The sequence below is a fragment of the Esox lucius genome, chromosome 23, assembly GCF_011004845.1.
Source record: "Esox lucius isolate fEsoLuc1 chromosome 23, fEsoLuc1.pri, whole genome shotgun sequence".
Taxonomy (NCBI): Eukaryota; Metazoa; Chordata; class Actinopteri; order Esociformes; family Esocidae; genus Esox; species Esox lucius.
In genome coordinates this window covers 16,701,541-16,715,721 of record NC_047591.1, presented here as the reverse complement: position 1 = coordinate 16,715,721, position 14,181 = coordinate 16,701,541, and the positions used below count along the sequence as shown (strand labels likewise).

Here is a 14,181-nt window from a genome sequence, read left to right as displayed (position 1 = left end):
GATTGTTGCTCTCATAGCCACTGGTTTTCCCTTGGGGCGGGACCATTAACTGGAACCAATCCACACATCAATTCCTAAAACTGGAATTTGACCTTAAACAACTTCTCCAACCCCTCATAATCCTCATTGGCCTGTTGGCTGAATACTTCACACAAGCCTAGCATTCTTATTGGCCTCTGAAAATTATTTAGTGTTCTCCCTCTTATTGGCTAATTTCTACCATACACTCACTCCCCAATTCGGATTAGTCCATTGAGGAGCTTTTTTGTCACACTGTCACACTGTGGTTGGTGGTCCGAGGACCCCACGGGCGTCCAGATGATTGCCAGTTAATTGAATGCCACTTGGTGTTATTTGGATGACAGACCTGAATAAGTGCTGTGCTGATGAAAGACCTCTGAACTAGAACTTGTCTGTCACCCTCAAGATGAGGTATCAGGGATTATGCAGTACCTGACATGAGTTCAAATATGGTTTAAAATCTGTCTGGAATGAAAGTTGAGCAGTCTCTTGGTTACACTGGAAGTTGTGCATCTGCTAAAAGTGTTTGGAATAATTAAAATAATATTTGAAATCTCAATTATCATCTCATCTTTAATCTCTAGTCTAATCTCAAAAATCTAGTAAATGTAGTAAAACTCTTTTCTTTTTTTTTATTGAAATTGTTTCCAGAAACACTGTAGTTTTGTAAAATGTGCCCATATGTTTTTGTTTCATTACATATTGTGTTTCCAGTATTGACGGCTTTAAAGTTGGAAGAGACCCCAGGTACTGCAAAACATCATGGTGTTCTGTACTGTAGGAGCGAAGTAAGGTCCGTTTCAGAAAATATTGATTTGGGATTGACAGTGGAAACAAGTTAAGCTTGGTAATTTCCTATTGACGTAGACTTTCTCTCGTCAGGAATGACACAGACGCCATGTAAACTGGAAGTATGTTTAATGATACATCAGATATCCGTCATTTACATCTTTATATTTATCTAGCATGTCAATTCAAGACATACATTTCCACGACCTAATAAAATATTTTGCTGAAAGAGCATCGCGTCAGATTCTAATCTATGCTGCAGTAGTACATGTGCCCAAAGGCCTTATCATAGAACTGCACCACCCCAGGACACAAGCTGGAGGACACTTTAATAGAATCAAATCAGAAAGTAAAAGGCATACCCTTTTCAATTAAAAAACATATTTAGAAATGTGCTTTGTATATTATTCTTTTGGCTAACTTGAATTGACCCCAACCCTGATAATATGTAAGAACTGTCCTCTTATGGGCTAGGTCGTATAGAGAGAGGTTTCCACAGACGTTGATTTGATGTTAGTATTACATCTAATTCGAGGTTTAAATGTAGATCAATAAGCAGATCCCTGTTTTTAAAGGCTTAGACATACAGTATAAGGCAGCGGGCATGATCATATTAAAATATGGATCTAATATGTATTCTATATTTACCTATTATAAGAAAACCTATTAATGTAAGATGACTAGGTAATCCAACATAATCATCCTATTTGTGGACGTTGTATATGGAGCAAGTAAAAACATTTTTAGAAGTGTTATAAATGAGGTATATGTGAAGTTTCTTGGGCTGGCTATCAAACAGCAACCCCTAAACGACATTTAGAAAAATATCTAAACGAAAAAAGAAACCGGAAACAACCAAAAGAAACCTGTTGAAAACTGAAGTGCAGGTGTAAATGTACAATCCAATGCTCCTGAAATGATAAGCATTGGCCGTTTTTTGTGTACACACTGCAGTCTAACATTTAGCTTGGTCAGCCTGGGTCAGTTTGAGACAGTTCAAACTTCAATTATTTGGATGTACTACATTAATTAACGTGAATTAATTAAATTAACAACTCAGCCCTTTTCACGAAAACTATGTGTTTGGAAACGTTCAGGTCGTCTTTTCAGCACGTTTCATGGAATCGTGCGTTACTGCAGACCAACCTGGAAGTCTGTGTCGACCCTGATGGTTCTATGATGTCATGAGCACTAGACGCCAATGACCTCAATGGCCTGCTTCTCATCTCCCTCCCCGTCGATCCTGGGCGGTTTCTCCTGCCCTCTGATGATGACACGCTTACACAACGTAAGCCTGGGTTCGTGTGGCTTGGCCTGTCGAAGGTCAGGGGACGGAGTGGCCATTCCTCTAGGATTCTGAAAACAGGATGGAAAACGTAAGAGAGGAAATCCCCACATGGACAGAGAGACGGTTTAGGGATGCTCACCCTCCACAGTGACGGCAGGATGAAGACAGGAATACAGAGCAGTGGGGTGAGGATGAGGAGGGACGCCATTCTGGAGGCCCAGGACCCAAGGACTTGATCTACCCCAGGTATATTTATAGATGAGCTGGTCAGAGCGTCATACAGCATGGTGACCTGAGGGGAACCAGGATTAAGTGGAGGTTCTTTTTACAGGGTGCTTCCCTTTTCCGTTTTTTGACAGGCTAAGCTTAATTTGGCTTTGTACCCATTAGTTAAAGAGGGGTTTTAGTGATGGGTCTAATGATCGATAGAATGTTGGACTTCATGTGTTTTAATGGAAAGTTGAAAGGAAGAGGGAAGGATAAAGACTGAAGATGAAGAAAGATGCAAAGACAGCTGTCAAGAAACAGTGACAAGAAATAAAAAACAGAAAGAGGTAGACAGATGAAAGGAACAAAAGAGATACATAGGAAAGAAACAACAGAGAGAGAGTGAGATAAAGGACATAAACAATAAAGGTAGAGAGAGGAAATTAACAACAGAGATATACAGAGAGGAAATTAACCACAGAGATACACAGAGAGGAAATAAACAACAGAGATATACAGAGGGAGGAAATAAACAACAGAGATATACAGAGAGGAAATAAACAACAGAGATATACAGAGGGAGGAAATAAACAACAGAGACATACAGAGAGGAATGAAACAACAGAGAGATAGAGAGGAAGACAGCTCTCACTCACTGCACAGATGAGTGGTGTTACAAACAGCCAGCAGTATTTCAGCACCAGGGGAAATGGACGGTAGCCAATCATGTCTTCGATGTTGTCAAGGAAACGGTTTGCACCTGCAAAGCCAATCCATCCACACTTTATTTTTCAGTCCAAGTCGAGACTTTTTGATAGAAACACACACAGACGGGTCCCACGACTGATTGAAAATGTTTGGAGACAAAGTGGTGTACAATGTGTTCCTTCTTTCCCTTGTAGATTAGCAAAAGTGCTTTGATTCAGGGTGAATATTGATTCAGCGTCAATATTAATAATTAAATGGGTCTACCCTCAGATCAACTGTAGCCCAGGAAACATGGACTCTTAGTCCAAGAATAGGTTATATCTAGCCCTCAGAGTATGGATTCAACCATTAGAACCGTAATGCCAGTACCGTGCAGTACCGTGTAACAGCCTTACCATAGACCCAGGCGACAACGATGCACTCAAAACAGGCGATGAATAGCAGGCTGATCCCACTGGAACCGTACGTGTCGATTAACCTGAAGAGGACGATCCCGTTCTGAAGGACAGACGGACGGACGTGAGCGTCAGAAGGGGAACTTTTCTTACCATTCGATGGTCGGTCAGCCCCTCCCTGCCACTTCCTGTAACTGGCTCACTCCCTCCACCCGTCCTCCTACCTCAGAGATGAGAGGCAGACCCAGTAGGAAGCAGACTACGGCGATGACCAGCACCAGAATTTCCCTCCGGCCCGGCCTCCGTAGGGTAGAAGGGCAAAGGTCAGTGATGGCTGTTGCCAGGCTCTCGACGCAGACAAACTGTGAGGGGACGCATTACATGGTGACAGTGGGGAAACTGCAATCACATAAACACACTCTAAAACACACTGGATAAACTGTACACACATAAACACACCCTAAAACACACTGGATAAACTGTACTCACATAAACACACCCTAAAACACACTGGAGAACGTGTCGACACATAAACACACTCTAAAACACACAGGATAAACTGTACACACATAAACACACCCTAAAACACACTGGAGAACGTGTCGACACATAAACACACTCTAAAACACACTGGATAAACTGTACACACATAAACACACCCTAAAACACACTGGAGAACGTGTCGACACATAAACACACCCTAAAACACACTGGAGAACGTGTCGACACATAAACACACTCTAAAACACACTGGATAAACTGTACACACATAAACACACCCTAAAACACACTGGAGAACGTGTCGACACATAAACACACTCTAAAACACACTGGATAAACTGTACACACAAACACACCCTAAAACACACTGGAGAACGTGTCGACACATAAACACACCCTAAAACACACTGGAGAACGTGTCGACACATAAACACACCCTAAAACACACTGGAGAACGTGTCGACACATAAACACACCCTAAAACACACTGGAGCAACTGTGCACAGTTAAATACAAATGAAAAGATACAAACTATTTGAACAATGTTATTGTTATTTGTTGTATATTGCATACATAGTCCCTGTGTTGCTTTCATTCTGTGTTCATCTCTGTTCAGTAGATGAACACAATCTGATTTCAGTGATCGTGTATCGTGTAAACTGATATTTATGCGTTAACTGATTTAAAGGAACAAAATGCAACGACAAATGAAATACACACACACAATTGACCACATTCCCACGCAAGCACACACATACACAAACACACAAAGACCCACACAAACACGCAGAGACACACACACTTCCCTGATATTACCTGGCTGTCCAGACCCAGGAATATAATCATGAGGAAGAAGAGGACAGACCAGAACTGGGCCCCGGGTAGCAGGGACACTGCTTTGGGATAGGCAATGAAAGCCAGACCAGGGCCTGTTGGACAACTCAAAACACACACACACACACACACACACATACACATACTGGTTTATACGCTTATGGCGGTAAATATCACCCGTGTAAAGAATTCAGTATGGAATGGATCCAAACTGTAGGGCAGTATGAGCTACCAGAGGTTTTCTATTTTCACTGAGACTAAAGTACCCTCTTGTGGCCAGTATTTGTTGTGACAGGATGCAGTGTTGTACACATGACACAGGTTTCTCCACACTCCACTAGGAGAGGCTTTTGGCACACCTCGTTTGGTTCCTCTATTTCATATACGTAACAACCATTTTAATAATCGTCTTAAGTTGGAGTATTAGTTTAATCATTTGTTTGCGCTGGGCGGGGGGGGGGGCAAAAGTCCGAACAACCAGGACAATATGGACGAAAGGGCCCCACCTCCTTCCACGACCGTATTGACGTCCATGTTAAGCGAGTGAGCCATGAATCCCAGCACGGAGAACACAGCAAATCCAGCAAAGATGCTGGTGGCACTGTTGAGAATGCAGAGCGCCATACAGTCCCTGGGACACAGAAAGTTACGTCAGGTATTAGATTATTCTGAACAACCTGACGTTAGGCAGCTGTACATAAGAATTGAAAAGGCGTGATTTAGTTCCATTACCCATCGTAATATCAGCTTAGAGGGTTGCAATGAAACTGGCTTTGTGGTTCAGACCTGAATACCGCGTTTTTTTACAATTTGTGTAGTTTGCACTTAGGGACTATTCCATTGCTAAATCAAGCACGGTGGATGACCTGTTTGACAGATCTGATTGGTCCCTGGGGGAGATACAGCTGTGTGATATGGACCTGTAACAGTTGTTGTTGTACTTGTTGTAGCTTCCCAGAGAGGTGAGGACTCCCTGACAGACCGCGTAGGAGAAAAACACCTGAGTCCCTGCATCACGCCACACCTGCGGACACGGAGAGAGGATGCAGTTAAGGAGGTATGGAGGGAGGGAGTGGGAGAGGAGGAGAACGGACAGGGGGAAGGAGTAGAGGAGAGACGGATCAAGTGAGGATAGGGATGAACTGAGGGAAGGAAGGATGAGATCAATCAGGACACCAATAGGGGTTCTAGTCTACCTTTGTCGTTCCAACATACATCCTCCGCTTTGTGTGTGTGTGTGTGTGTGTGTGTGTGTACGCTCATGCATGCTTGTCGGTTCGTCTGCCCATGTCTTCCTACACCTCTGCATGTGTAGACCATCATGGTAGCATATCTTTTGCGTTAGCAGGAAGGTCGGGGGGGCTTGGGGTTGGGGAGTGGGGTTGGGGGTGGCTGCAGTCTACCCTGTAACCCAGCCGAGCATCATCAACATTCTTTCACAGCCAGCTAGGCCAGGCCCCCCAATTTCTTCACTATACACGGCCCCAAAACCAACACACATCCCCCACTCCAGGTTTCCGCCCCAAATCAAAAAGAAAACACATGTTACGCTAGTGTGTCTTTAACGCTTGTTTGTTTTCTCAGAGCCTGTTCTCCAGCTGGGATAAACACACAGTTATATGACCGATCGTCAACCCGACCTCAAAGAAATACAATTTGGCCACCGCTCCAATCAGAGATGCTGGAGAATCCAACAAGTTACAGTTATTGTTGTGTAAAATGTACGCATACATATATGTACTGGTTTATTTGAAAGAGATATGAAATCTTAAAGAATTTATCTGAAGGTTACCTGACAATGTTAAAAAAATGTAATGTACCGATTGTTAGGTTATGTTATTAGATTTGGACAGTGGAGGATACAGAGTTCTCTCTGAAAGGGTTGAGTAGCATCCACTTCCTTAGAAATGCTGGGATTATGACTGCCTATTTGTCTGTCAATGACATGGCACATCTGTGTTTGCATGCTGTTTGCTGTGATAAAGAGGGACATCCTGTTCAGTTGTTTGAGAATCACTGTGCTAACGCTCTGTTGACATGAAATGGATCCTCCCAGTGTCTGAAAGTACACATATCCTTTACAAAACTGAAATATGACATTCACAAGGGAGCCAGGCCAGGCAAGCATGTTTCACTTTTCTCCAGTCAAAACCTATTTTTCTGGGCTTTCTACTGGATGCTTCCAAATTGTATTTTACCCCTAAAATGACCTCTTCGGGATCTGCAATCTGCAAGTCATCAGGTTACATTCCATGCTGGATAAAGGTCAAATGTCATCCAGACCAGAGAATGAGCCTCTTGTTGGCCTAATGTTTCCTGGTTGCCACAGATGTTATTAAGACCCACACATAGCATTATATAAATATGACAGCCAGGACATGCCCCCTCAGGCAGATATCTAGAATCAGTTTCCCCTCCACCAATCCTAACTATGAGCATTATTTGGTGAAATATAAAACTGACCAAGATCGTTTTCTATGTTCTTTTTTTTTTTTGGGGGGGGGGGGGGGTATAATGCTGAGATAATTCAACGGCTTTGTTTGTCTTGCCAAGACCCCGGTTTCCCATTAGGACCATTTCAGTTCAGCTCCATTTTCTCGATTATATAAAAAAAGTGTATACAAATGTATTAGAGTGTCTAGTTGGAGAAACAGACGCCTCACAGGTCCTCACCTGGCAACTTCATTAAAGCCAGGGGCTGTGAGGGTTTGTGGTAAGTGAGGGTATGTGGGAAGTGAGGGTATGTGGTATGTTCTATGTGGTGCAATAAAACAACCCTTAGTCCATGGTATTCACTGCAGCCCCTCATACCATATTGCTTAAACAGACCACAACCTCCCAGTCCCATCAGTCTTACAGCAGGTTCCAGGATCTTGTCCATTTGAGGCAGGAGATAATACTTCAGACCCTCCCCAGCCCCGGGCAGAGTCACACCACGGATGAATAGGAGAATGAGCATCAGGTAGGGGAACGTTGCTGTGAAGTACACCACCTGTGGTCACATGTGAAAATACACACAAACATCAACACATAAACAAAATATCTACCTTTGTGGGAACAAAAAGGGTTAGAGCCATTCGAAAGCATATATTCCTAATCACCAAAAACCGAACCGTAATCCTAAACCCAATGCCTAGGCCAGAAATTGCAAACAATGACTCTGGGGGTTTTCGGTCCTCACTGGATGAGTAAAACATGAACACACACACAAGAAAAGGTTCTGTGTGTTGCGGCACTTTTGTCTTTCCAGTGTCAATTCATTAGGTGCCAAATGGAAGAAAAAAACAGACACGGAGATGGACATCCTTACTTGTCCAATAAATGTAAAACAAAACATTTTCTATGATCCTGTTGTGTGGGAGTCTGACAGCTCACCTTGCCAGTAGATTTGACCCCCTTCCAGATGCAGAAGTAGCAGATGATCCAAGCCAGCAGCAGGCAGAGAGCCAGATCCCACTGCACAGCACCCAGAGACATATTTGTTGTCCTCAACACCCGACAACTGAGGACACAAGCGCAGAAATGTGCGAGCACACACACACACACACGCCCGCACGCACGCACAGACACAAGTGCACAAATACAAAAACACACACGAACATATGCCCACACACCACACACACACACATCCACACCAACAGATGATACTTTGGAAAAATGCCCTGCTTTTACTCCCCTGGAGTACTGTATATACCATCTTGGACAAAGTGTTTTATTTCGAGATCTTGTACCCGATCAAATCCTATATATACACACATCACTGCGACTCTTGACTTGATGGAAAAACATGTGTTCTTTCTCCCACTTCGGAGCCTTGGCATGAAAGATATAACAGTGCAATGATAAATACAGATGTCCTATTTCCCCCAGATGAGTTTAGTGGGATTTGGTTTGAGCTTTGAAACCTAAAGAAAGGACACATATTGTTCTCATTGAGGAGAAAACACTTTAGAGTACATGGTTCTCAGCCCAATTTTGCACTGCTCAGATACGCAGTCAGGAATGTATCATGTGGAAAGAAACATGGCCTCTTACGAAATCACCAACATAAGGATAGAAAACACCGGACTGAGCTTCAGTTCATTTTACAGTTCCCATCAGGCTTTAATTGGCAAATTTCACTTACATTTCCTGCATTCAAGGGTGCTGCTTGACTGTTGCACGGCTCTGTTTTGCCTGTTAGTATAACTCTTAATTATGTCTTTAAGTATCACTCCACACACCACTGTGTCTGGTGTAACTCAGTATTAGCACAGGAGTCATTTCAATGTCTGCTTTAGTTTGGATTTACATTTGGTCAAGTTGACCTTACATGAATCGACGACAAAAGTTTCCGCATGAGGGGATTTTACTTGCAAATTCATTAGTTTTTTCCCCGTCATTAGATATTATTTTTTGCTTTTGAAATGACGTGAAACAATGTTGATTCAGCCTCTGTTGATGATATTTTACTGTAGAGGCCTCTACATCATGGTTCTGACCTCTGTGATGTCATTTACTCTAGAGGACGTAGTGGGATAGGGGCCTACAGTATATGAGGGAAGTCAAGGAAGCCTAATTGATGGATCTGTGTGTGTGTGTTTGTGCATTTCAGAGTTTATCTTTGCATTCCAACTTACGCCCAAAACTCTTCCTCTGGAGATGTGATTTTCAAGCTCTCATTACTAAAAGAAAGAGAGATATAAAACATAGGAAAATCAAGTGAAAATGAAGCAATTGCAACACTATTTATACACAGTCTCCTATTTTTCAGGGAAACAAAAGTATTGGGACGACTGCGTTGACAGTTTAGTCAAATAAGGTCTGATCTCATTTGGGGAATCATTAAATAAAAGGATTGTGCTGGTGACCTCAGTAAATGCAAACAACCAAGAAAGATAAAGAAGACATCTACAGTGGTTGACCGAAGAGTTCCCAACACAATAGTCATTTAAAAAATGTCCAAGAGATCAGCAACACAAATCTACAGCAGTGGAAAAAATTAAGAGACCACTGCACCTTTTTCTTTCCTTTCCAAAAAAGATGAAAGGAAAGTTTTTGAGTGAGGAACAGAAAGGTTAAAATTAAGAGACTACTGCAAATTGAATGCTTCTGTTCCTCACTCAAAACTTTCCTTTTCAACAATTTTGGAAAGGAAAGAAAAAAGTGCAGTTGTCTCTTAATTTTTTACAGAGCTGTAGATGTGCGCATGGAACACTCAGCCAGGACCATGCATACCAGCAGCCACAGAGCTACAGGCTACACTGCAAGGGGCACAAGTTTGTCAGGGCCAACAAGTGAAAAGGTATTGACTGGCCAAGTGAATCTCCATACTTATCTAATTGAACATGCCTGTTATTTGCTGAAGGATGTCAGGAGATGGCATTTCTAAGAGGTGACACAAATACCTTAGAATAAAAGCTTTGTTTTAACAATATACTAATGATTGATTTCAAGCGGAAAACACTTGTCACTGATCCGATGGAGGGTACGGTACATTCATAAAATGAAAAGGGAGGATGCCTACCTGAACACGTAGTCATTATTATCTTCCGTCTGATTGTAAAGAAATGACCAGTCTGAGTCCGACAGGTTAAAGTTCACGTAGCTGTGACAGTTCTCTGTGTGGAATTTCGGAGGGATGAAGGGGAGGAGTTTGTGAGCATGCCGGTCATGCACATAGGCACATTTAACTATATGTCTTGTGTGTGTTTTCGCACCAGTATTCCAGTAGTTGTCACAGGTGGACCAGGGCAGTGGACTCTGGAAGGAGTTGAAGAGGTAGAACAGACCCCAGGCCAGCACCACGATGTAATAGATGTTCAGATATGCCACAATCACTTGAGAGGCAATTCCAACTCCTACAGAGGAGGGAAGATAATCTGTATCCCAAAAACTGTTTTATGATGTCATAATGTAAGGTGCAGCCGAAGGAAATCACCCTCAAACATGGGACAAATCTTCCTCCAGGATGTGATCCCCCCCTGACTGGTGTACTGCCCCAACGCCGTCTCCAGGAAGAACACGGGGATACCACAGAAGAAGAGGAACACAAAGTAGGGGATGAAGAAGACACCTGCGGAGGAACAAGAACAATGTGCAAGAGTACTTCCTGTAATAAAGGTGTTTTGCTAATTGTAAAATGTAACTGCAGGAATGACCGAAATTAGATATTTAGGGTGAATGGCAAATCATGTGCAGTATTGCAGTGGTTTAACATGTTCTATGGCTACGAGTTCCTGACCAGTATAAACAGCTGAATAGAATAATCTTTCTAAAGGAAAAAAATCCACTTCCCAATGAATTCAGTGATCTTTGAACAAAAGCATTTGCCAGACTAGTGTGCTTGTCTTAGATGTATGCATTTTCTGTTGCCCAGTAAAGCTCCATCCAAAATGAGTTAACTCCCTAGGGCGACATCTTTCGCACACCACTCTTTTTTTTTCTTGCTCTCTCTGATCTTCAATCACTGTCTTACTCTCATGTTGTATTCCCTTTTCTTTCTTTTCTCCATGGTCTCCTCCATGCTGCTGACAGTGTTCACCGCACTTTTAACATCTAGTAAATGTGACTGAACTCCTCTTTCAACATTGAAATGATTTAATGTACATTCTTATCCAACTCTGTCGTAGTAAGTACATGCATTTTCATAGTTTATCTGTGCCATGCTCTACCAATTGTGCTACACAGGATTTCAACAAATGGAACAGTCCTGGTTTGCTTACCTCCTCCATTTTTATAGCACAGATAAGGGAAGCGCCATACGTTGCCCAGGCCAATGATTTCACCAGCCATGGAAAGTAGGAATTCAGTTTTGTTGGCCCACTTGCCCCTCTCTTGAATCCCATCCTCGGGGCTCTCTTTCTGGGGATCTGGGTCCACTGGAACCCTGTGGGTGGTCCCTCCAGCAATCTCCTCTTCCATTTTCTTTCTTTGTCTTAAATTCAAAATTCTTCATTTTATACAACCTCTTCTTTGTTTCTCTCTCTCTCTCTTTCTCTCTCCCCCTCTCGCACTCTCCCTCTTGTTGTTGAATCTTGTGTGGACTCTGTGTTTATGTCTTCACTACACTGAGGCCTGATCTTCAACGAAATACGTCCCAATCAAGACAGATTAAGTCTTTGTTCTGTTAGAGAGCCCAAGGCTTGATCCTAATCCAGGCTTCTACAACTCTTAGGACACCACATCTATGAATAGGCAGCTTTTTTGATTATCTGAGTTTGACTGTATATTTGCACAATGTATATCTACATCAGATATTAGATATTGAAGATATTGTCCCATAATTAACATTGAATCCATTGATTACGTGCATCAACATTCAAATACAATAACACAAATTCAGATTTATCTAAGTGAAATAGTTCACCAATTATATGTTAACACATCCTCAGATGTCACAATGCATGCAATAACAAAAAGTGAGTAAGCACAGTTATCTCAGTGAATAGATCATGCGTTCACATTCACATATGTATGCACCACATGTGTCTTAACTCACCTACTACTGTAACGCAACAGATCTCTCTTTTCCACAAAGCTGGTAGATGTTTTTTAAAGCAGTTCCTCTGACCGCAGTCAGCGCAGACAGAGTGGTCTGTGGAAATTCCTTAAAAGAATCTTGAAAAAAAGACTAGGGGCGTGTCTACAAATTCCAAAGCTTTCGCATGGGATGACGGCAAAGTTAGGCCTATGAACGAATGACACAATAGCCTGCCATTGACACGAAAGTTGATGAAAGTGCTAGTTCTGAATAAATAATTGATATGGTCTGAATCACATTAATTTCTGTCCGGTTATAGTACAAAGCTATGACATGAATGCATATATACATTTAGCATAATATGCTAATCAATCAGATACTAGATAATTTGAGGGGAATTAAAGAAAATACTGTTTACATTATAAATCATGCGTTATGTAATTCCTGTCAGACTGAAATGCCTTGACTTTGTGCCATTTGCTCACTCTTGCATTACATCAAACCTTGCAGACCTCCTACTAGATTATATGGTCTAAGGGAGTTGATAACGAGGCTAAGAAGGAAGCCAAAGCCAAATAAAGAGGAGCAGAACCCTGAGTCAGTTGACTTTAAGAACTACACATCTGTCTTTCTTTTCTAAAACACGTGAGTGTGCGATTTCTGACCAACCCTCTTGGTGTTTCAGAACAATCTCCTTCACCATAACCAATCAGGTTTCAAGACAAGTCGCTCATTTGAGACCGCTCTCATCTGTGCCACAGAGATACCTAGCACTGCCCAAGTGGTCTGTCTTCCCTCCACTCTCATTCTACGAGATTCATCTGATGCATTCAAAACCGATGTGTTCCTCCTCTCCAACCTCTGGGACTAAATGTCTCATCTGCACACTTGCAACAATCCTTGTAGGCCTCTTCTACCAGGTGTCATCGTGGATCTGTGTCTGCCTGCGGGTTCTCATTACTGGTGTCCCCCAGGGCTTGGATCTAGTCCCTGTCTTCTATTCTCTAAACACAACTCACTTGACTCCGTCATATCCTTACATGGTCATATTACTGGATTGCAGCTATTCATCTCCTTCCCCTTACAGGACATCCTGGGTGTGGACGTCTCTGTTTGGATGTTGGACCAGCACCTTGGACCAGCACCTGACCCACAAGACAATGGTTCTGCACCGGATCAAGGCCCATGAATTCTGTAAATGAGAATGTGTTCTTAGTCAACTTACAGTAACTGCTAAAATAATGGTAAAATAAAGAATACATATATTTTGCATCTTAATCCCAATACGCCGCTTCACCTTGACCCCCTTGCCTGCCATTTGCACATTTAAGCACGCCTCCAAGTGTCCCAAAGTTTAGACAGTGAAAATGATAGAGAATGCAGGGGCTGATCAGACCCTCCAGTCACTCCTAATTCCAGCCTGTGTGCACCACATTATTTTTGAGCTAGCAAACAGGCCTAATTAAAGGATAAAATACCCCCTACATTAAATGTTAAATGTTTCGTTACGTATTGTTGAAAGTATGGATTTTTAAATTTGAATTTCAAGATGTTTTTATTATTTAAAAATGGACCACGAATTGCCTGATTAAAATTTACAAATGTTTTCCATAGTAGACTGGTTTATTGATCCTCGCACCATCCCGGAAATCCGTTTTGTTTGCCATACAGGACAATGCAGGGCAAGCAAATGGGTTGAGGCTGTCTTGAAATTCCCGTCTTGACAGCCCCTATATCCTCATGTTCACTCCTTTAGCCTTGGGACACTCGCGCAAATACTGTGGGCTCGGTGAAAGTGCAAAACCAGGGTCGAGGGCAGTACAGGGGGTTGGTGTTCAGGCATACAGTACAAAATACTCACTATCTTTCTGGTTTCTGTGGTCTTTATATACTGCTGATATTGACTGATTATCCAATTGACGTTGTTTCTGAAATAGTGACATTGTTTCGTTTCATACTATCACTTATTTGAAATA

General features: G+C 42.3%; 1 protein-coding gene across 1 annotated transcript; it reads right to left on the bottom strand.

Moving 5' to 3' along the window:
- Positions 1–922: 922 nt before the first annotated feature.
- LOC105020363 (sodium- and chloride-dependent GABA transporter 2) lies at positions 923–12,621 on the bottom strand. The gene is made up of 16 exons (XM_010887331.3): positions 12,224–12,621; positions 11,448–11,659; positions 10,664–10,798; positions 10,443–10,583; positions 10,250–10,343; positions 9,363–9,407; positions 8,119–8,245; positions 7,601–7,735; positions 5,664–5,767; positions 5,250–5,374; positions 4,726–4,838; positions 3,633–3,770; positions 3,409–3,511; positions 2,962–3,065; positions 2,238–2,390; positions 923–2,166 (listed from the first exon to the last, which is right to left on the bottom strand). Exons 2-16 carry the CDS (start codon positions 11,644–11,646, stop codon positions 2,002–2,004), a joined length of 1,881 nt encoding a protein of 626 aa, XP_010885633.1. The 5' UTR covers positions 11,647–11,659; positions 12,224–12,621; the 3' UTR covers positions 923–2,001.
- Positions 12,622–14,181: the final 1,560 nt, after the last annotated feature.